Source organism: Delphinus delphis, chromosome X (assembly GCF_949987515.2).
Source record: "Delphinus delphis chromosome X, mDelDel1.2, whole genome shotgun sequence".
Taxonomy (NCBI): Eukaryota; Metazoa; Chordata; class Mammalia; order Artiodactyla; family Delphinidae; genus Delphinus; species Delphinus delphis.
In genome coordinates, this window is record NC_082704.1 from 14455955 (window position 1) to 14480028 (window position 24074).

Here is a 24074-nt window from a genome sequence, read left to right on the forward strand (position 1 = left end):
ATCATTGATGAAACTGTCTTGACCCTTAGGTGCAATTGGAGTTTTCCCTTAAACACTTAACCTTGCCTTTCAGGACTTTAAGGCTATAAATGGAATCACTCTAGTTCTCAGTATCCATAGTTAAGCTCCTCTGTCTGCATGTTCAAATCCTGAGGGTGCCCCTTGGGCATTCGGAGAGAGCATTTAACACACTCAGCAGCCTCTGCAACAGAAGCCGAAGCGGCAGCGGGAGTGCATTCCATAAGAGCAGCTCTCTTCCTAGAGCCCATAATTAGAATGTGTTAACCACATCCTCTTTGCATCTGGTACACAGCAATTGAAGGGTGACAGAGGCAGAATGGAAATGGTACCCATAAAAATGTTCCACTATCTGTAAAGGTAAGAAGTTGGTGTTTATTCTCACTTGTCCACTGGAAGTCAGGTTTTTTTTCCTGCCCGAGATTAGACACCTATGGACTCCACACTATTTTCAGAGCAAGGCATTCTATGTAAAAGACCAGAGTTCCTGGCACATCATAAGAATTCAAAAAGTGACAGCTATCATCATCATCATCATCATCGCGATGTTAGCAGAGAATGAGGTACTGTAGAAGGAAACACATTGGATTGAGAGTAGTTCAGGTCTGTGATCTGATTTTGTCACTAAATAGTCATGGAGTCTTTGGGAAACTCGATGTGAAGACTGGGATGTCTCACGTGGCATGGTAAGAAGTGCTCTCTGGCGTATGGAGTAAGCAGGAAGGAGGGAGTGGAAGGAATCTGCTCTCAGGAGCAGATTGGGGCTGGGGAGGAAATAATCAAGTTGCATAGTGGTACTAGATATCCAGATCTGCCCTTCACCCTACTCTGTGCCACAGGAGGCTGACCCATCTGGATTGCATTAACGGGCTCCCTTGCCTCCTGACTTCTGGTTGTGTTTGGCACTGACTGGACATTGGAGGGTGGAAGGAGAGTGGAGTTGGAGTATTTATTCCCTAGGCTCTCTCTTGATGGGTTGAGTACTGGCAGCAGCTGCTTCCCTCTACTGAAGGCCACAGCTCCTATAAAACCACACTCTTCACACTGTTCCCTCTCCTTGGCCCTTCGGGTGGATGATAGCTCCCTGCTATTACTATTTCCTGGGTACTACCTTGTCTCTTGTGAGGTTCCTACACTCTACTCACAGCTTTATAAATATCCCCTTTATGAAATTCTCCCTACATTACTCAATTTGAGTAATGTAGGGAGAATTTGTTTCCTGCCCATCTGTTTCCTGCCCAGACCTTAACTGATAAACCTGGGTGATTCTTGTACTATATCCCAAGCCCAAGACATTAACATCATGATGGCATAAGATATCCCTCCTTTTGGTCCCTCAAGCCCCTAGCACAGTGCTTGGCAAATGGTAGGCACACAGTAAAGATTAGTTAAATGAATAAATTAATGGCCTTTTGTCAGGATAGCTGGGTGGTCCAAAGGAAATAGCTAACTCAGGTATAATTCTGGTCATCAGGAGTTCTCGAAGGGCCAGTCTGGTAAAAGGAGCAGCCTTATGGTGGAGGCATAGGATTTAGGGAGAGCAGGATCCAGCTCTCAGAAAAAGGTTGGCAGAAATTGAGCAAGGATAGTATCTAAGACGCTAGTCACTGACTGAGGTTAAAGATAGGGCCCAAATATGGGTATTTAAGGACAGAAAAAGCAGCAAGGCAGAGTTAGTCTTAATCATTGACGTTTTGGAGGAGAGTGTCCTGGTTGATTGACTTAAGGTCTGGAATCTATGGAGCAGGGGTGAAAGAGTCTAATTCAGTAGGCTGGCATAGTTTGAGACTCTTAACTAGTCATCCATGTAAGGTATTTATTGAGCTCCTTGTTCTGATTTTGACACTTACCAAACAGTCTTCAGGACTCAACTCGGTTTTCATTATCTTCCTTCTTAGGGACAGAATGCACAAAGTAGGCAACAAGTACTATTTTTCAGTGTAAAATAAAGAGTGACTGTGTGTGTAAGGTTAACAACATGGGCATTAGAATAAGACAGACTTTTGTAAGAATCCTAACTTGACCAGCTTGGGCAAGTCTTAACCTTTCTGAATCTTCGTTTATTTACTTTAAAAATGAAGGTGGTGATAGTACTTTTCTCGTCGTGTTGCTATGAGTGTTAAATGAGATAATTCAATATAAAGCACTTAGAACATTTCTTGGCGTATAGTAAATACATAGTAAAGTAATTTTAGTTTATCATTTGTATTAATATTTGACTTTCTGTTTTATCATGGAGCAATCCCTTGGGGTTTGATTAGCCCTAGAGCAACACATAAAATTAAGTTTCTGAATCCGCAAACCTGAGGAGATCCACGACCTGTGGCCAATCTTCATGATGCCACCGCAGCCATTCCCTAGCACATTTGTATGCCAATCACTAGCATTGGCCAGAGGAGAAGAGTTATCTCTCCTCTTGGCTCCCCCAGCTTTTTGTTTTGCTTCTGTCGTAGTGAGCTCTGTAAGAGAAGGGGAAGACACAAAAGTAGGGGCTCAGATACACTTGTTGAAGATTTTTAAAATAAAATTCATTTCCATACATCCTTCTAGGACCTCAACCTCTTCTGAAGAATAAGTTGGGCACTTTCAGCACTTGCAGGGCGCCTGCTTCTCTCTTCTTGTTCCAATCCCTATTCCTTCCACTCCCAGACACCTGCCTCTTGCTCTGAACAAGTGTTGGAAAGCAAATATGGCCGAAATAAATACCATTCAAGCAGTGCCTACACTGCAGGGAGCCCATAAAAGGAGAAGGCCCCTCTAAACTGGAGATCTGTTTATTTTGCAATTAACAAAAGGTCAGGAGGCCTGGCATAGAATCCAAGTGTTACTCTGCTGTGTTAGCAAGAATTGTGGGGTTTGAAAGTTATTGCTGGGGATTTGGAATTTTTATTATGAATTCCAGGAAGCCAAAGGTTTCTGGGTAATATGTGAATCACAGCAAAGTATTCTGCCATCCTTTGACCCAAAGTTAGCTCCTTTTTGGTGATATAAAAGGTCAATAGGTCATGGGAGCTCCTCTGTGTTACCTTAAAATGACCCCTTTTGAGGATGTAACAGATTATTAATCAGGAGCCATATCAAGGAGCTATGGCTAGGGAGGAGCGAGCCTTCAACCTTTGATTTAGGAGCTGGGAACTTACAGTTCTCTTTCTTCCGTGGAGCCCTAAATTGGCTTGACATAAGTTTAACAGGAACTTTTATTTAGCTGTGGTTCTTTTCATCACAGGGTATTATGGGATATCATCCATTCAAAAAAAGTGTCGAGCACCTACTATGTACTAGGTACTGAGCTAGAGTGATGAAGACGCATGAAAGAATAAGAAGACTTTGTCTTCAAAGTACTTAAAGTCCAGTGGGGACACAGACACGGAAACAGAAATGCAGTACGTTGTTATGGGTGATGTGGTGGAGTATGTACAGAGAGACCAAAAGGAAAGAGTGGCCCAATGTAGCCAGGGAAAGAGTGAGGGACAGGAAAGACCTCATAGAGGAGGTAGCAGAAAGCATCTTTTAAATAAGAAAAGCGCCTCCCTAAGATTCGCTTCCACCTGCTTTGGCCACAGCATCACTGATCCTGCCTTTTCTTTAGCCCTCTTCTGTTGGCTTGTACCTACTTGTACTTTGAAAATTGGTTTTGAAGTCTTAATTGTAAGATTATGCATCTCAAATTTGTTGACTTTGCCTTTGAAGCTAAAATGCTTATGCTCTTCTATCCCTCAGTTAGTGCATATATTACGTTGGTTAACAATGGAATATTTCTGTACTACGTGTGTCATCTCAGACCGGAAACTTCTTGGAAGGGGAATCCCTTTGTTGTTATAAGCTGCCTGCCTCATAAGCATTTAAAGCTTCTTTCATGGGCTTCCCTGGTGGCGCAGTGGTTGAGAGTCCGCCTGCCGATGCAGAGGACACGGGTTCGTGCCCCGGTCCGGGAAGATCCCACATGCCGCGGAGCGGCTGGGCCCGTGAGCCATGGCCGCTGAGCCTGCGCGTCCGGAGCCTGTGCTCCGCAACGGGAGAGGCCCGCGTACCGCAAAAAAAAAGCTTATTTCATGAGGTGCATGCTGGGAGGTGAAGGTTGATAAGTATTTGGGCTACAAATCCCAGTTCAGAGTATTTTCCTCTTAGCACCAAACTACCTCAGACCCTCAGTCACATTTCTCACCTGCTCCTCACCGGGTAAGCTCACCAGGTAAGCTCCTATCACCAAGTCTTGACTCTCCCTTTCTATTGAAGAGAATCAGAACCAGAAAAGCATCATTGTTTCTTTTTCATTCCTATGGCTCTCAAAATGCTTTCTCAACAGCAAGTCACAATTCCTGTCGTATAGGAAACAAATACAACTATAGATTGACGTGTGTGTGTGTGTGTATACACATATATAAAACCAAAGACCTATTTAAAGCTTCTGAACCTGGCTAGATGTCTTCTTGGGAAACTCCAACTACCACATAAAGACTAGAACCCTTGGCATGATGGGCTCCCACATGCTTTAGAGATGAAGTGCTCTTTATCTGATTAGAAAAATGAAATTCTCATTTAAATATTCTCTTTCTACATGTCCGTTAAATAGCTTATGGTTAACTTTTTTCTGAGCATGCATTTATAGCTTGATGATCTTAGAAGATATTATTCAAAAATAACACATCACAGGTATCATTGCAATCCAAAGAGATGTTTCAAAGGGAGTGACTGGCCAGAGCATCCTCTAGGATACCTCTAAGTTATCTTTTTGATGAGCATTTGGGCTTCATGTTTACAAATGAATGAAAGCTAATTTAATTTAACATTAGCTTAATAACTGTCATGAGACCAAAAGAGAGTCAGTCAAAGAAAAACAAATCTGTTTGGCACTCTGCAAGAAAGTCGGTGCCCATTCTTGCTGTAATGCAACTTTCTAGTGAGAACCAAGGTAAATAACAAGTTGGGAAAAATTGTCACCTATTGATCCTAATAGTGAGATGTCAAACAATGTGTCTCAAATTAAGAGAGAGGGTGAGAGAAATCCCCTGTTTTTCTTTACCTCTTGCAAACTACTCGAAAATCTGCCTCAGCAAAATCTCATCTATTTGGACTAATGGGGGTGGAGGCAAGGAGACCAATGTGAATTAGTGACAGGTTGGAATTCTGGAATGTTTTAAAACATGCCCTTTTATTAGTTGAAGTCTATGTGTACAATAACTCAAACTAACTGTTCACAGTGGTTCCCAAGAGAGATTCTCAGAGACTTGCTTTCGTGAATAGATAAGACCCATTTGTTATTAGCAGTTTCCATTGACTCATAAACAATGTGCTGAAGTCCTTAGAAACAGTTTTTTCCTTTACGGAGATAAAAATGCATTTGCGATGTGGTTTAAAGAATCCTGCCCAGCAAACTTCTTCTTCAGGGAGAATGCAAAGAGATCCATCTGTCTCTAGAATCTCTCACACACAGTTGGTGTCCCCTGAGGGACTGAGGTGTGACTGCTGGTGGGGTGAAGTAAAGGAGGTTCACCCACCTGTCTCTGTTAAGAGAAGCATAGAATGCAGAGTTAGGAGAAATACCCCTTCCCCACCCCGGCGTCTGCTAGAGCACTTCTGGTAGCAGGAATGGAGATCACTACCTCTGGAAGCTGGTCAGTGCTACTGTTTAGAAATGGGTTTCCTTTACTCTCCATTCTTCGAGGGGAGAACAGCCCCTCTAAGCCTCTGTGAATGTGGATTTGCCTCCCTGCCTCCTCCACTTGAGTGTGAAAGTGGGAAGTTGATCTGGTTGCCCACCCATCTCCTTTCCTCCCCCACTTCTTCCTCTCTCATCCTGGAACGCTGTAATAAAAAACAAGAAGGAAACTGTTCGCTGAAAACCAGTCTTGTCCCTTCTTGGGTTATTTGCCTTCTCATTAGGAATTGTGGAAGATCCTAACCCTTCAAGACTCGAAAGGACTATAATTTTGGACTGTATGACAAGCAGTGGCGTTGCTATATTTTTGAGAAATGGATCAGGGGCACCATCTAGTCAGATCACGCTGTGTGGACAGCGTGCCGTCCTTCCATCCCAAAATGCACTCACCTTTGCTCTGTTAGGTAATGTAAATATCCAGCTGCCTGTCCATATCTGGGCTGAATGTTTGTGTTCTCTTGTCTGTATGGCCTTGACACGCCTGGCCACATCATGAAGGGTCTGTATTACAATGTAAACTCCAGCAAAGGGTTTGGGTTTGTTAATCTTTGAACAATTCTCACAAAAAGAGGTTTAATAAATGCTTAAGTTTTTTTTAATTGTGGTAAAATACACGTAACATAAAATTTACCGTCATAATCATTTTTACGTGTACAGCTCAGTAGTATTAAGTATTTTCACATTGTTGGGCAACAGATCTCCAGAACTTTTTCATCTTGTAAAACTGAAGCTCTATACCTATTATGTGGTAAACTGTCCATTCCTCCCTCTTCCCAGCCCCTGGCAACCAACCATTCTACTTTCTGTCTCTATGAATGTCACTACTCTAGACACCTTATTTAGGTGAGTTCATACAGTATTTGTCTTTTTGTGGCTGGCTTAATTCATTTAGCATAATGTCCTCAAGGTCTATCCAGTTGTAGCACGTGTCAGAATTTCCTTCCTTTTAAAGGCTGAATAATATTCTATTTGTATGCATAAATGTTGCTATGAACATTAGTATACAAACAGCTGTTAAAGCTTCTGCTTTCAATTCTCTTGGACATATACCTAGGAAGGGAATTACTGGATCATATGGTAATTATATTCTTAACTTTTTGAGGATATTAAGTTTTTTAAGGAGGCAGAGAAACATAAAGTAGATGCGTTATTATATTAGAGTGTCCCATTTCACCACATATCTATTGGGTTCTTACCATGTGCTCAGTGCTGTGTCTGATATAACTTGGAACCTTATGGTTCCTTCTTTTCTCTCCCTACAATATAATCTCCATAAAAGTGGGGATTTTTGTATATTGTCTTCTTCTTTACTGCTGAATGCCCAGAACCTAGGATAGGGCCCGACATTCATTCATTCATTTGTTCAGCAAATACCATTGAATATCTAGTATGTACCCGGTGCAAAATGGTCATGAAAGTCAGTGAGGAAAGCAGTGTTTCCTGTCTTCTTGACGAATGGGCAGAGTGGATGGAAGGAGGTAACAGGGTCTTTCCCAATCACTTTGTGCCCTGTCAGGTAAACATTGGTGATCCCCTACTTGCAAAGGGGGCAGGGGTGAATTTAGAACCGAGAGAGAGAGCAGCTCAGCTGGAAATGAAGATCAGTGGAGACAGAAGCTTTTTCCAAGTGGGCCTGGACAGGCAACCGCCCATTCACGATACTGAAGCCATATTGAATTAGGAAGAGAGCAGAGAGCAGTACTTGACTATCCAAACCAACTGCTTATCTTAGCAGGGCACAATCAACTCTTGACTGAAAAGAATTTTATTTCATGATTGCATCAAATCTGAGTGAGGAAATGGGGAGCCACTATGGCCCAAGCAGTGCTTTCAAATTAGGGGGCTTAAGATATTACCTCGTACCTAGTCAGTCCCACTGAGTTCAACAAGGTAGTATTTACAGAATATTCTCGGAGTTCTCTGGGGTTCACAAAATGGTGCATTCATTTAACAATGCCAATTTAAGTCCCCTTCCCTAAATTAGCATGAGATATCCTATTGAAAAAGTTTGGCTGGTAGGAAAATACCTAGGGTTCCTTACAAAGCCCTCAAAGGCACTTTGCTGTCCTATGCTGGTTCCAAATATGCAGCATTTCTTACCCCTTCTGTGAGCCTCAGAGATTTTCCTTGTCTATTTTTCTACTTTTAAAACAACCACCACCGCTTATTCCATTTCTTAGGGTCCTTTTCACTTCCTTTGGGGTAGGCTGTAATCTCTCCCTTATCCTCTTCTTACTGTCCTCCCAAACAGTGTTGCTACTTCAAGGGAATAAGAAAGTCACCAATACGGAGAACAGTTATGCAAACTCAAGCCATTTCACAAAGTTCACAAAAATCAGTGTCCCTGCTTCCTTTCCTTTAAGGTACCCAGAAGCCCCAGCGTACTCCTGCTTTCTTTTATCTGTGACGGTGGCGCTCCTTATTGCTTATAGGATAAGGCTACACTAATTAGCCTAGCATTCAAGGCCCTCTATAAGCAGACTAAGGTCTACCGGTCCATTATTATCTCCCACTCGTCTTCCAGTCTACAGAAACTGTCTGCTCCCGTCAAACGGTCTCCTAATTGTTCCCCCCCCCCCAAAACGATTTTCATTCCTGTTTCCTGGTCTTTGTTCACATTAATTCTTTCAGGCTCTCTGCTACTCTTTCTTCAGGGCTTGGAGTCTTACCTTTTGTGACCACCCGGGCCCTTTGGGCAGAATTGCTCCTTCCTTGGAATTCTAATAATCCTTCTAGTGTGAGCCACTTCTCTGGACTTAGCACACCGGAGTACACGTGTGTGCAGGTGTGCCTAACGCAGATGCTTATTATATCTGTAGGGCTAACAGTACTAGCACTGAGTAGGGACTCAGTAAACATTTATTTTTAATGATGATGTCATGTTCTTGAAGGCTGTTCTTTCTTTCCCTAGGTAATGTTTACTAACGTGAATGAAGCGCTGCTGAGACTTGCTCATGTTTTTAAAAAGATGAGGATGGTGATGACTCAGTGGCAAGATCTTTTGGCCGAGAATTCATCTTGAAAATACTTGTACTAACCTAGCAACACACATGTAACAAGGGGAAACAGCCCAAATAGGCTTAAGATAAAGCAGGAGAGATTTTTAGGATTTTAGTAAGCAAGACTTTCTCTTTCTTTCTTTCTTTCTTTCTTTCTTTCTTTCTTCCTTTCTTTCTTTCTTTCGTCAAGGTGATTAAACACTAGAATGAGCTATAGAGGTAGATTATTGAGAAGATTTGGAGGGGTGGACAATTTATTCATTCATTCAAAGGAAAACTGGGAGGCAAAGTAAAGGAAGGGGGAAAAGTTTAAGTATGAGGGATTTGGCATTTATCCATGGAAAACAGAGGAAGGCGGATACAATCTTTTTTTTTTCTTGCACTTTTTGGTCTCTCAACTATGTATGGCTTCCCCAGCAGGATGAAGAGCTTGTGGTGGGTGGAGCTGCTTCTTCGCTGTGTTGTAGAGCCATCAATCAGGCCAATAAAATAAAAGAAGGCAGCAGATGTTTTTCTCCCCAAAGAAGGGGTTGGAATGGTTACCGAGTAACTGTTTTTCTGGTAACGTCCATATACCTTCAGTCACAAAACGATACAAACAAACAACCGTAGCTCTGATATACTTCACCCAAAGGAATGTTGTGGGTGACGGGTAGGGAAGGACGTGCTATTACGAAGAAGGGGCAACGGGAGTTGGAAAAAAGATAGGCTCGAACATGTGGCAGGACAGGAAGTAAAAGAATAAAAATAAGTGGTGCAAAAAGTCACTGAAGGAAAAATATGAAAACCAAAAAAAAAAAAAAGTTAGTGGGACACTCACTACATAGAAAACAAGTTTGGAAGTTTGTGATTAGATTCTTGGAGGAAAATGTAGACTGTGACATATACTGCACAAAAAGCTGATGATCAAAGCCAGTATAGAACACGTCAATCCCAGAAACATCGGAGCTTGGACTGCTCGTTCACGCAATAATTTTAGGTGTCCAAGAGCAGGAATCTGTATTTTTAATAAGTGCTTCTACTGATTCTTAAGATCAAGCAAGTTTGGGAAGCACTCTCCTGTAAGGTAGTAGAAGGAGTTTCCATCAAAATGTGAAACATCAAATGATTTCACTTGAAAGACAACTCATACAAAAGACAGAAGGAGAAGCGGGATAAAAGACTGAAATTTTGATTTGGGGAATAAGTAATTATTTTTTTGCCCTGCTTGCTCCCAAAATGATTTAAGGTTGCACGGTTATAATATTAATAATGAAAGTGCTTTCTATCAGCTTGGCACTATACGTGTATTTTATTATTTGATGCCCACAACGACCCCCTGAGGTAGAAAGTACAATTGTTATCTCCATTTTACAGATGAGGAAACTGAGACTCAGAGAGGTTAAACTTAGGAAAAGGTGGAGCTGGGATCCAGAGCCTCTGCTGATCTGAATTATTTCACGAAACTGCTTACAAACATGGAAACAGACCGATCCAAAAAGCCCGGAAACAGCAACAAAAAACACAACTAAGTGAAGAAATTTGGATGAAGAAAAAATAAGGGAAGGAAAATGGGTGAAGCTGGGATAGGGTCCTGTTCATTGATTACACATTTGGCTCTAAGCTTTCCAACGGTCAGAGGGAGAAAGGAAACATCTCTTGATTCAGAGCATCTATAAGATAAAAGCAAACCTGCTTTTTAGGAGAAACATAATGATTTCTGGTAGAATTTCCTGAGAGAAATGTCCCATGTGGACATTTCTCCTCAAAAAGAGGAGAAATGCTTCTATTGAATGTGTTTTTGTCACAGGAGAAAGGAAACTTTACTGTATTAAGTTTTTAAAGCTTGGGAAAGCAAACGTTTAAAAAAGGGAATAATTTAAAGATGGATTATAATATCATTCCCTTGTAAATATGTTTTACAGTTCACACTTCTTATAATAAAAGAACTGCATGTGGAGTTTTTGTCTTTGGAGATCTTAAAGAGAAGGGTGGCTATTCCTCTGGCCTAGATGCCTGAGGGCAAGGACTGCCTTAATGGGCCCCCTTCCAACTCGGGGGCTGTGATTCTATACTTCTTTTTTTTTTTTTTTTTTTTTTTTTGCGGTACGCGGGCCTCTCACTGTTGTGGCCTCTCCCGTTGCGGAGCACAGGCTCCGGACGTGCAGGCTCAGCGGCCATGGCTCACGGGCCCAGCCGCTCCGCGGCATGTGGGATCTTCCCAGACCGAGGCACGAACCTGTGTCCTCTGCATCGGCAGGTGGACTCTCAACCACTGTGCCACCAGGGAAGCCCGATTCTGTACTTCTGTAGCTGTGCAAACACTTCTACCTGGGGCAGCTTAACCAGTCTTAAACGTAAAGATTCAGCCACAGCCACGGCAATGAATGCTTCCATTGTGAGAATCCTTTCTGATATAATAAATGTTTTAAAAAAACACACACACTACACACACACACTAAAACAAAACCTCCACAACATTCGGGATTAAGACACACCCAAGTAAGACATTTGCAGTAACAAAAGTTTCACTTAGTAAATGCTTGTCACTGGGGATGGAGAGTCAGCACTTAGGCACCACTCATTTAACTCCGAACGTTTGCTGAAGTCCTTTGTGTCTTAGATGTCAAAGAAATCTTTTCTAAGGGGGCCATCAGCACCCCCTCAGGGGTGATGTTTTAAGCCTAATGTGAAAAAGAGAGCTTCTCTAAAACTTCTTATATGATTAACACAGTTGAATGCCCTTTATGACAAAGCATGGGGAGTGCAAATAAAATTCTCTTCAGGAGGAGACCTTCGTCCCCCCTTTTTTGCTTAAATCATTTCCTAGCCATGTAACACGGGGAAAGAACGTTCACATTTCAGGGGGGAGAAAAGCTCAGGGAGATACAGCTGTGCCGTTTAAACTGACCCAACTCTTCACGAATCGGGTCAAATGGCTCAGACGAGGCTTCCTTGCTGTATGTAGTGAGACTGAAACCCGTAACGGGAGAGAGAATCGAGTTAACATCACTGTGTGCATTAGGAAATGTGTTACGTGGCAATGGCTAACCGAAGCGCATTTGCCTTTGAGGGTCTATTTGAATCTTTGGCCTTCTGGCTAGCACGGCACGTCCAGGAAGAAGGCACACAGGAGGTTTCCCTAAAAAAAGAATGAGGTGCTTTGCCTCTACAAAGCGGGGTATGGTTATGCTGCTGTCAAGTGAAAGACCTCATCCTTCCAACAGAAGGTGTCACCCTCTGGAGTGCTTGATGGACTCTGCTACCCTAACACGTTTCCCCTTTATAAACAGAGTCCAGCCGCTCTGGCCTTATCTACTTGATTCCAAAATAGCTCGTCAATTTAATAGCATTCAGGTTGTTTATGCACACACAAGGCCCTTTGAAAATAACCCTTTTCATGTCGCCAAACAGGCATTTTGAAATCAACTAATTGGATGGTTGTCTGAATTCAACTCGTTGTTTTAAAAATAACCAGTTGTTCCACTGAATTACATTTTTTTACCCCCAAGCCAATTGGTGTGTGTAGACAGAGTTTGAGTCAATCCAGATGGCTGGCTGCATTTTTGACTTGAACTGACTGGATGTTTTGTGGTCAGATATATACAGCTCTTGATAGCCACTGGGGAAATGGAGTAGAAGGGAAGGAAGGTGTAGGAAAGTTAGGAGAAGTTATATCAACAAAAGTTTCCATCTTGAGTGCTGTGGATCCAGACATTTTCTGCAATCAATCCTCCCTCCTCCTCAACACACATGCACACGCACACGTGCACACACACACATGCACACACACACACATAGTTAAGAAAACAGAAATAAAGTAATAACATCCCTCCCAGCTGGCTCTGCTCACGGCTGTGGGTCTTTTCTTTCTTTCTTTCTCTCCATGAATTTCTTCACTGCTTGGGTGGCCTGTGGAGGGATTCTGGCAACTCAGCATCATTGGTTTAGCTCCGTCTTAGGCTAACTTTTCCTTCCTGTGGGGAGCTCTCCTTTGAGGGACTTAGTGCCCCTCTCAGTCTGTAAAAGCAAGGCAGGAAGAAGAGGGCTTCAGTCAGACCTGAACCCCCTAATTCCAAGCATGAGGCCTGACTCTGACCCATGGAACCACTTTTCCTGAGGGAAGCTGTGAATTTCCCGTAATGAACGGAACCAGTCCTCCCTACCCAGACGTTACTACTACATTTTGAGAAGTCCTGAGTTTTGTATCATCTATGGTCTCCATAATTAGCTGTCAAATTCTGCTGGCATGAGGAAGTGCAATTCAGATGCTTTCAAAGGCTACTTCATGTGGACTTAATTTGATTTCTTCATTTACCTTACTGATAACATGATGAAAGTAGAACAGAGAGACTTCCCCTGAACCATCTTAGGTTTTTCACTTACAAGGAAGAAAAGGTTCTCCAAACATTTAAAATCAAACTGCAGGGATTTCCCTGGTGGTCCAGTGGGTAAGACTCTGCACTCGCAATACAGGGGGCCCAGGTTTGATCCCTGGTCGGGGAACTAGATCCCTCATGCGTGCTGCAACTCAGAGTCCACATGCCGCAACTAAGAAGACTGCATGCTGCAACTAAGACCTGGCACAGCCTAAATAAATAAACATTAAAAAGAAATCAAACCGCAGGGGTGATTTCCAAAATGTCTTCCAGTTTTTTCACAAATTTTGAGTGAATTATATGACACAAACTCACTTTTCTACTGCCAGCATTGTACCTTTTCTATCTTGTGCAAAGGTCATTGCTTGCAGTGAATCGAAGAGCACAAGAAATATTCTGTTTGAAACCTGGCCCTGCCTCTGTTGTCCCCAACTTTTCTCTCTCATCTAGTAAATCCCAAATGGGCATGTTTTTCATAACATGTCATTTTTTATGCCTGGCTCTTTAAGGTGAGTATTGATTCCCGTGAAGCTTTCAAAGACACCTGGATAACATTCAAAAGTTTCTGCCTATGACATTTAGGTTTTAAACCACTGCCACGTGGCTTGTTGGGAGTTTTTAGTTTGGAGGTATTGGAGGTATATGACTTGGGTTATGGTCCTGTCTTCATTGCTGACCTGCTATGTGACCTTGGGAACATCACTTTACTCTCTGAATCTCAGAGGTTTTCTCATCAATGTTATGGGGGTGATAATATTTGCATGCCTGGTCTATCTCAGTGGGCTGTTGGGAAGAACAATCCAAATAAGGTATGGGGAAGCCCTTTGTAAGAAGAATGAAGTCTTAAACAAATGTAAGAGATTCTAAAAGGAGACAATTTAACTGGGATTATCAGGTAGTCCTGAAAACTTGACCCTTCCTTCTCAGATCAAGAGGTTTGTTGTCGGGTCACAGAATTGCACTGTGTGTTACCGTTACTTTAATCCCTGTTTGTTGGATTCAGACACCCCCGAAGATCAAATTCTACGGAAAAATGGGGATGAATGGATATATTGCCTCAGTTTTGAGAATCCACAGTAATATTAGCATAGGGCTAAGAAAACTTGGCAGGCTTAAATTTTTTTCAGTATTAATGACACTATGAATGTGTTAAAGTAATCAGTAATATTACAAGTTCTATTTGCAGCAAAACTAAGTGAGAAAGAGAGAACTTCTCCCTGGATTTCAGAATCATGGCTGCTTCAGTTGTGAAGACAACTGTTCATAGAAAAATAACCTGTTGTTCTTCTCATTTTAGAGTCAAGAACTAAATCATATCTGTGAAAATATACAAAAGGACAATAGGCAAAATCCATCCTTCATTCTTTGATGTGTCTGTTTAACTGTCCCAGGGTTTCCCATCCTTGAGTGGTGTAGGGGCATCTGGTAAACCCCAGATGATTTAGAAGCACACAGAATCCTGCTTTATATTTTCATCTTATCTAGCTGCTGGCATGGGATTAAATGACCTTTTTGCCATAGGAGCAGTTATGCGGAGGAAGATGAACTTTCCCTTCCATCTGTGGGGTAAATGTTGTTCCTCCACATGCAGACCACCAGCCAAGGGACTGGCATTGTTTCCGGTTGTCAGGATATCATTGGCCTTTTTCCTCTGAAGAAGAGTCAGTTCATTGCCTAGTATCAAACAGAAAACAAGAAAAGTAAATACAGCATGGTATTTCCCTACAATGGTAAATTAGAAATGGTATGAGCGTATGTGAGTGAGACTGTGAAGTTTAAATCTGGGGTAGATCTGGCTGCAAGCTCAAGTTTGAAAACTTTTTTTTCAGAAGTGAATTTGAGCTCCTGTAGTTACATCCAGGAAATACGAGCCATTACCAAGGCTGGGAATTGAGGGTAAGGCCAAAAAAAAGGTCTGGAAATGTAATTGTAATTGGGGAGGCCAAACGACAGAGGTTAAGCCCTGGGAAATGGAAAGGAAAATCGGTGTCTGAGAATTCCTGGGCCCGTGGCAGGTCTCTTGCTGGACTCTGGCCATCACCGAACACTGCTTAGCTCTTATACCCTCCAGGTGGACCTGTTTTAAGGGAGGCTGAAGGAGGACTGAGCTGGGGCCGAGAGTGTGAAGTTAAAGGAGACCCTCTGAGAGCATATGCCCCCTTCAAACTTACGAATCATGTGAAACCTTGATAATCTGGCGTTTCCAATGCTGGCATCGTGGTAAACCTGGCAATGAACTGACAACCGAAACAAAACCTGGTTAAGGGTCATGAGGGCAAAAATTTTGCCCTCATCACTATATCACCAGTAATTAGAACATAGTGACTGTTCTACAAACGTTGGTAATAAAAAATTAATTAACGTTTATTACAAACAAACAAACCTGGCTTTGATGGCCTTTAAAAGAAATAACCTTAAGGTTCACAGGATAATGTGAATACCTACAACGTGCCAGCAGCTTTACCTATTTTATCTCTAGTCTCTCAAAGACCTTCCAAGGTTATATTTTTCCTAGCATATATAGAAGCTGAAAGAATATTATAGTGGACACTAGTATCCTGACAACTTATATTCTACAATTAGCATTGTACTATACTTGTATTATCACATGGATCTATCTGTTCATCCATTTATCAACCGAGGTTAAGCTTTTAATCCTCATTTTGTAAGTGAAGTCTCAGCCAGGTAAGGCGGCTTGTCCAAGGTCCCCCAGCTAGTAAGTAATAGAGCTAAAATTTGGACTTGGGACTATCGAACTCTGCAACCCATGCCCATTCCACCACGCCGAGCGGACTCTTGTGATCACTGTGTTGCAACATAAGTTAAAGCAAGTAAACTGGAGGGTGGGTTGAAATCGACTGAGAGGTTGAAGTTACTCGTGCTAAAACCAGAGGAACATCCCAGGAAGGGCTAATTTAGCCTTTGACCCCAGAACTATAATTTGTAAAAAGCAGACCAATGCAGGAGGGCATGCATCTGTGCATTCTATATCATATGTTAAAGAGGAAGGGGCAAATCATTACAGGGGATTCCTGTCGTTGTTTTTAAGAAAGCAAGTTTCATGATGTGTAGTAGGCCCAGTACAGGCTCAGCTCACTGTCTCACCATTTCTGTAGATTCGTAACATAGTACAAAAATTGAATATGATATAACAGAGTATCAAGAATAGAATAGATTAGATTTCACATACTTTGTTTACTAAGGCAGGGAAATACGTAATACATTTCAGAAAGATTTCCATAGATAGGATTGACACAGGTTTTCAACAGGGAAAAATTAATAATAAACACTCCCAAAAGTTTATTACCATAATTTCCAAACAATATAATAATTTGTTAGACCCCCATACACTAAGATTTAGGTAAACATAGTCTCTTACCTTTAGTAGTTTACAATCTTAAAGAGTCAACATCAAAGCCTCAGTTATTTAAAAATTTTAATGACTTAATTACAGAAGTCTCTGACTTAGATTTCTGGAGGTAAAATACAACAGAAGTATGTCTGTTTATATCTCCACTCTTGCAATATTGCTTACAACAAGCATTACTGTGCTGCTCGTTAGGAGAAAAATTAGATTTTAAATGTTGTACACAGTACTTTGTTTTTGTTTGAATTTTATTTTATTTATTTTTATACAGCAGGTTCTTATTAGTTATCTATTTTAAACGTATTAGTGTATACATGTCAATCCCAATCTCCCAATTCATCCCACCACCACCACTCCCCGCCCCCCTGCCACTTTCCCCCCTTGGTGTCCATTCGTTTGTTCTCTACATCTGTACACAGTACTTTGATTAAGAAGCGCACTGATGAATCAACAAATATTTCTTGAGAATCTCCTATGGAGCCATTTCTGGGGTCTGTGTTGTGAGGGATGCATTCAGCCATGCATTCAATAAATATGTACTGGGGCCCTACTATACATTCTAGGCACTGCTCCAGATTCTGGGTACAGAAGTATAAGAACCCTTCCCTCAAGGAGTTCACAACCATAGAAATACAGACTGTCAGAGGTAGGAGGAACCTTAGAGAGCATGTAGTCCGCCATCCTCAATTTACAGTTAAGGAGGCTGCGGTTCAGAGATGTTAAGCTACTGATTCAGGGTCACAATGCTCAGAGTGGCAGAACAAGAACTAGAAACCAGCTCTTTGGACTGCTGGTCCTCTGCTCTTTCGATTATCCCAATCTATTTGGGAAGACAGGATACTCCCACACGAAACAACTTCAGAACAATACCAGACAAAAAGCTGCTAACAAACCATATGACATTAACCATAAGTTTAACAGCAGTTAGGGAACGACTGGAGACATCCAACGGAGCTTAAATCTTCTGAGTAATGACATACAATTTATTTATGGCAGGGGAGACTTGCTATACTTCTGACATGTTATAAGAATGAATGAGATGAAGGCATTCCAAGGAAGCAGTACTTCCCTCTGGATCTTATCATCTTGCTTTGTTTTGGTATGTTTGCTATGTTTTGGTACACAGGCTAGCATCTCATTTACAACAGAAAACATGACATAAATTAGCGGGGAAATAATGGAGAAAATAAAACACGAAGGTAGTGGAGTTCAACCTCCAATCTGTGATTTACACCAAGTTCTACTGAGATGCAAAATCTCATGCAAACCATATTTACTGACTTCTGAGTATTGCTTGAATAAGAGCGAGCCACAGAAGAAGAGGGTCCCTGTGGGATACTTTTTGTAGGAGAAATCTTTTAGTTAGACATTTATCCTCAAATGGGCTACCTATTATTGGAAAGTTTTTATGCCTTGTGCTTTTAATAGGAACTCTCTATCATTAGGGAATGCAGGAATTTATTTTTGTAAAGAAAAGCATTTCAGGGCTTTATTTAAAAACATTTACTCAGTGACTACCATGGGCCAAAGCACATACTTAGCATAATGCTTCTCAAACAGTCTGTAGTGAAGGATCAATTTACTTAATATTATTTTTATTTTCTGACATTAATATGAGCTCCTGCGCATCTAAAGCTCACAAGTCATGGTAGAGACAAAAAAGTAAACATACATTTGCTACCCAATGTGGCAAATGTAGTGGTCACCCCAGGTGTTGGTACAACAAGTATAGCCGACTCTGGGCTTGGTTGGTAAGGCATGGAATGTTCTGGTACTGCTCTTCCCCTCCTTCCCAATACTGCCTCTCAAAAACACAATTCCTAATGGATAGACTTTACAATAACTATAGAGTTAGGGGTAGGGGTGGGGATGGCCTTTTCATATGAGACGCTACTGTTGAAATTCCCCAAGACTTAGGACTGTGGGTGAGGCTTGGGAAGCGGGATGGACGAGGCCGCTGAAAGTATGAGTTGCTGTCTGTGGTGGTGGCTGGCTGTTGACTTCCTCCCATGTGTTGCTGGGAATCCAGGGAGCTGTGGGGAGGGGAAAGGACCTTGAGGGAAGCAAACATGTGAGAGGTCAATGGTTAGAGATCAACTGTTGACCTATTGGGGACCCAGATTCCAGAGCATAAAGACCCAGAAAGAACTTAGTAAAATTACTTATAGATTCTACACACCATACAGCAAAATAAATATATTACATTACCTGAGCCACTGTGTTTGGGGGGATACAATAATTCAAAGCAAAACAAATTGCCATGTGGCACATAAAGCTGTGCCTCAGGCGTCACCAACCTTTAGATTTAAAGCTACCATCTTCTCAATCACCAAACTACAACCCCCTTAAATTTTAATAGAAAACCGACCCTGCTATGCAATAGAGACAAAATGTTAGATATACATATAGTATATCTGCCCAATCAAAAAAAAAAAACGAAACTCAATGGACTAGGGGTATGAAGAAATATGTTAGGAATCTAGATCAATATTCCTGACACAAACGAAGACAGAATAGAATAATCTTTTATTTACAGCAATCAACATGATGCCACAAATAAAAATCTCAATAGTTTTTTTTCAAAGTCTTCAACTCTAACTTACAAGAACCTCAGTACACGTTGTGGATTTAGAGAGGGCAAAGCATAGTCCCGGTCTGGGGAGAGGCTATCCATCCACAACTCATAATGCAAGCATCTCAGCCGGACCTATTAATTTTCCATACACATAGAGCCAAATTCTACCTGGGATTATTATGCAATTTTCAAAACGGCTTTAAGTCTTTCAACTTACAAAGTTACCATTTACATTGCACTGGCCTGCTGGCTGGGGTGAATGAATGAACACTCTCTCCCAAAGGACCATAATTCATTCTCTGATCATAGCTTATACATTTGGGAGAATTGGGATCAGTGTGCCTGGCGCCTCCCCTCCCCTCTGTCCCACAAAGGAGTCATACACTGCAAGAGAAGGAGACAAAGTGGCTGTGTGCCAGAGTGCAGAGGTGTGGCTAGGGAGGTGTTGACTGTGAACAGCACCCGTCTAACATAGAAGCAACTGTCTACATGATGTGATTTCAGGTGTACCTAAAAAGGCCTCATTGCCCCTCAGTTTAAACACTCCCTTCCCACTGGCAAATGCCTGGAATTCCACAGTTTTTAGAGCCCTGTTCCTTCGGTTTAAAGCTTTGATCCCTGTTTCAATACCCCTACCCCTGGGTGAGCAGCCCCATTGTATCCTATCAACCGTATACCCTGTAAGCGGATGAGTTTTAAAATTTCTTCTCAGAAAGCAGGTTTCGAGGGTGGTGTGAAGGGGAGGAGATGCCGTGTACCTCAGGGGGCTGGGGAGGGGAGAGCATCACCTGTGGCGGCAAAGGGAACCGGGCCCAAGACAAACCGTGTGTGCGTGTGTGGCCGCGTGCAGGGCTATGCACGAGCCCCTCCCATGGCGGCAGCTGCTGAACACCCTTTCTTAACCCTCCCCCAGAAACCTTGATTTATGCTGCTTTTGGAGCCATGGAACCAGACTCTCCTCCCAGATACAGCAAGATAATAGCTGCTGGCTACAGCTGGGAATTCTCGAATTCTTTCAAACTGGAGACTAGGAACGAAAGGTGAAGAAAAGTTCTTCTGGGCCTGCTGTGCTAGGTAGCCTTCCTCTGAGGCCCAAAGAGGAAAATGGGGCCCAATGGTGTTATCTAAATGCTTCCAACTGGGCCTGAAAGCACAGAGCCATGAATTGTAGAAAGTGAACACCGGCTCAATCAGCACATCCTTTTGTGTTTCTAGACTGATTGTTTCTCTTTGTCTCTTCTAGTTGAAGAATAAGGATGAGTCATTGGCCTGACTTCTAATATGAGGAAGGGAGCCTTGAAAAGTAAGACAGTTGTTTATGTAAAAGGGAAAGAGAAAACCCGATCTTAATTCATAGTCACCCATGTCAGCAGTATATAGCATATAAAGGAACAGATTTGACGCTTTGGTAAAGGAACTGGATTTTGTCAGTAAAATTCCACACACTCGATAGACAGCTGTCCGTAGTGCCCCTGCAGGCTTTCCTGACCAAAAACCTATTCTTCGGTGCTTATTCCAGTGCTTGAAATTCCACTGTTAGAGTTACAGCTTGTGGGCTGGAAGGCTAGAAAGTCTTTGAGAGTCACTTATTAAAAAAATGCAACCACTCCTTAAGCCTAGAAAGTTATATTAACTCCTACCTTAGGTCGGCTTAAAACCCTCATGTAGCTGCTTGGAGGCGGCGCAGAAGCTTTAAGGCCAAAGAAATATTTGCCAAAACCTCAGGGTCAGTTTGCTTACGACCTAAGTCCAAATCCTTGTCTTTCACATACCACCGCACAAGTTTTGCTATATCCTCGTATTCTCAATACTGTTTAATATTATTTTAGGCCAGCTCACGTTTTTATTGAAGTGAATTTATCACAGTACTGTCTACCTAGCTTTGTCCTAATGAAGTCATGGGTTGGATACGCTGCTACGTATATACGTAATTTCTGATCCACATTACAACAAATATTTATTTTAAAAAAACCAAAAACTTCACTGGCCCACATACCACCAGGGATTCACTTTGGGAAGCACTGCTCTGGTTCATACAAAGTGTATTAGATATAAAAGTATGTATTAAAAATAAGAAGTCGTAGCCCCTCTTTTCAAGGTACTCAGTACCCAGTAGTTGAAAACAACTGTTGCCTTTGTAGTTCGTTGCATGAGCTCTGGAAGATCATGAATTTATGGGAGGTCATGTCTTCCTCTGCGAGGTCATGAAATTCAATCAATGCTTGCCTTCCAATCTGCCCTTTGGTCACAGGGCTCCACAGGTGGAACGTATCAAACTCACCAGCCAAATTATGACTCTTAATTGGTGTTTCTTTTAAAGTGGATATGTCATTTGTCAAATGTTCAATGCAGGCGCAGGCCTAGCCCCAGGCAAAATTATGAAGTAGGAGAAGAATGCCAGATACGTAGGCTGCACTCAAATGTTTGTTGAAAAAAAAAAGAATGAATGAGCCCTCCGTCCTTGAATCTCTCTCTCCCAACCCCCAGATCCACTAGGTGCCTTTTGAATTCTATCTCCTAAATATCTCCAGTAGTTCTTTCCCTTTCCAAGTCTCCTCTGACACAGGAGTTTATCATTTCTTGTCTGGATTATTTTCACAGCCTCTTGACTTGCTTCCAAACCTCTTCCTTCTCCAAGCCATTCTCCACAATGTTGCTGGAGAGATCTTTTCATGGGGCAAATAAGGTCATGTCACCTGTCTGCTTAGAGTTTCCTTAAGTGGTTCCCCAGGCTCCTTTGCATGGTTTGGGGACTCTGCATAATCTGACCCTTGCTTACCTCTGCTGCTGTAGCTCTTCTAACTCCCCAGCCTGAAACCATTACTTGCACCTCCCACCATCCCACTGGGCCATGCCAGGCTCTCTCCTGTCAGAATCTTTGTTCGTCCTGCTTCTCTTCCTTTGCCCCCCTTTCCCCCATCTTCTTTTCTCACCTCAACTCCTACTGGTCTTTCAAGCCTGAGTTTAGGGCATCACCCCCTCTGGGAAGGTTTCTGTGGCTTGCCTTCTCACCCTCTTAGAACTCTGCATTTGCCTCTATGTTAGCACTTACCACATGCTGTGTTAACATTTTTCTGTTTAGTTGTCTTTCCCACAAGACCTGTAGCTCTTTGAGGTCAGGTACCACAGGTTAATCTTTGTATCCCACTGTCTGTTTGTATCTCACAGTGTCTGGCATGTAGCAGCAATGCAAATATTTGTTACTGAACGAATGAATGAGCTCCTCGGCCACCTATCTTTCCTTTGCCTCTCTTCTCAGTCCACAAGTTCTGGCACACGACCTCTCCTCTCCGCCCCTGGCCTGGCTGGTACTCATTGGAGAATTCCTGGGGTGGAGGCTCTCCTTTTTCTTTCCTTACCTAAACCTGCTTTTACCTAGATCAGAGACAACACGATCAGATGATAAACTAATTCACACTGAGGTGTTAAATCATTTCATTATACAAACACTTATCGAGTTCCTGCTATGTGCCAGACATTGTGCTTAGGTGTGTGTGGGAGTCACAGAAAGAACCAGGGAGTTTAAGATCCCTACTTAGGAGCATATGGGTAATGACCAAATACATTCCTCCTCTGAGAGGTATCTGATTTTCAAAGAACTGGGTTTCAGATGATGACATTTAAACAGGAGAGGTGGGGATTTGGGTCTTGGAGACGTCTCAAGCAGGCTAGCTCTGGCTCAATGAATTTGCTGTGTGAAACAATTTTCTAATGAGTTAGGCTGACTTTAAGCCCCAGGTTATCTTGTTGTCACCAGTTATGCTTTGCTTCATGAAAGGTCACCAGGAGCTACCTTACAGGAGACAGATTTCATCCTGGGATCAGGTGACTTCTCTGACTTTGCGTGGTTCTATTAAATTAAATCTAGTAAGCCCCACGGGCTGTCAGACTTTTTAGGTACAGTATTCAAAGATGAGGCAGGCTGTGAACCTCCTGCCCCTCTCTGCCAGCGGTCCCCAGCTGCCCCTGAATGGGACTATTTGTGGGGTGGGTTTCCGAACCCGGCCAGAGCTGCGTTGGGAAAACGGTTCGAGGGAAGCTCCTCAGAGAACAGGAAGAGGAGGTGGATTTTGTGCGGAGGAGGAAGACCTCTTGCGAGGCTCTTGTGGCCAGAGACGAGCTGGACCGGGCTGGGAGGAGGGATACCGAAGCCAGGGACCCCCACGCACCCCCAAGGAAGGATGGAGAGGTTGCAAAAATCCTAAAGGGAAAAGCCCTCTCGGCTGTAGGCCAATGAGCGGCGGGAAGGAGGAGTGAGGCTGGGGAACTTCTCCCAGAGCCAGTCAGAGGGGACGGCTGCTGGGAAGCCAATCAGCGCGCCCGAGCCTGCAGCCCCTCTGCAGTAGTTATGCCAGAGCTCTCTGTGTAGAGCGGCGGCGAGCCGGCAGCTGGGCTGCGGGGCCAGGAGCCACCGCACGCGCTCCGCGTCCTCCTCTCGCGCCGCTCCTGCCCGGTCCCCGCGCCGCGGTGCCCCAGCAGTCCTCGCAGCCCCGTGCCCGCAGCCTCGCCGCGCGGCCGCCACCGCCCCCCGGCCGCGCAGTTCGCCTCGCCCCGCCCCACCCGGTCCCTCCTCGCCCCGCCCCAACCCGGTCAACCCCGCCCCGCCCCGAGCCGCCGAGCCGTTCCCGCCCTCGCCCAGCGCCCAGGTAGCTGCGAGGAAACTTTTGCAGCGGCTGGGTAGCGGCACGTCTCCCGCTCCTTAGGGCCACTGCCAGGCTTGCTGAGTCCTGGGACCGCTCTCGCCCCCGCTGCCACTCTCCCGCTCTCTCCTCGCTCCCGGCGAAGCAGGATGGCAGGGCCCGTGCGCACCGCGTGCTTGGTGGTGGCGATGCTGCTCAGCTTGGACTGCCCGGGACAGGCACAGCCCCCGCCGCCGCCGCCGGACGCCACCTGTCACCAGGTCCGCTCCTTCTTCCAGAGACTGCAGCCCGGACTCAAGTGGGTGCCTGAAACCCCGGTGCCAGGTGAGGAGTCGTCCCTCGCGCGTTCCCCGCGCCCGGCGGTGAGCCAAGGGGCGCATGGTGGAGGTAACCCGAGCGCGCTAGTCCCACGGGGCCGCGATCGTGAGCCTAGCGGCCGGGCACCTGGGAGTGGTCGC

At 43.6% G+C, this 24074-nt stretch overlaps 1 protein-coding gene and 1 non-coding gene across 2 annotated transcripts in view; both read left to right on the forward strand.

Moving 5' to 3' along the window:
* The first annotated feature begins 13088 nt into the window (after positions 1–13088).
* On the forward strand, positions 13089–13161 carry TRNAA-CGC (transfer RNA alanine (anticodon CGC)). The gene has a single exon. It is a non-coding gene; the product is annotated as a tRNA-Ala (tRNA).
* A 10443-nt stretch (positions 13162–23604) lies between these two features.
* The window catches only part of GPC3 (glypican 3), a 444448-nt gene continuing 443978 nt past the window's right edge, over positions 23605–24074 (forward strand). Inside the window, exon 1 of the mRNA XM_060001704.1 lies at positions 23605–23940. Coding sequence (XP_059857687.1) covers positions 23766–23940 — 175 coding nt within the window. The 5' untranslated portion in view covers positions 23605–23765. The remainder of the gene's footprint in view (positions 23941–24074) is intronic.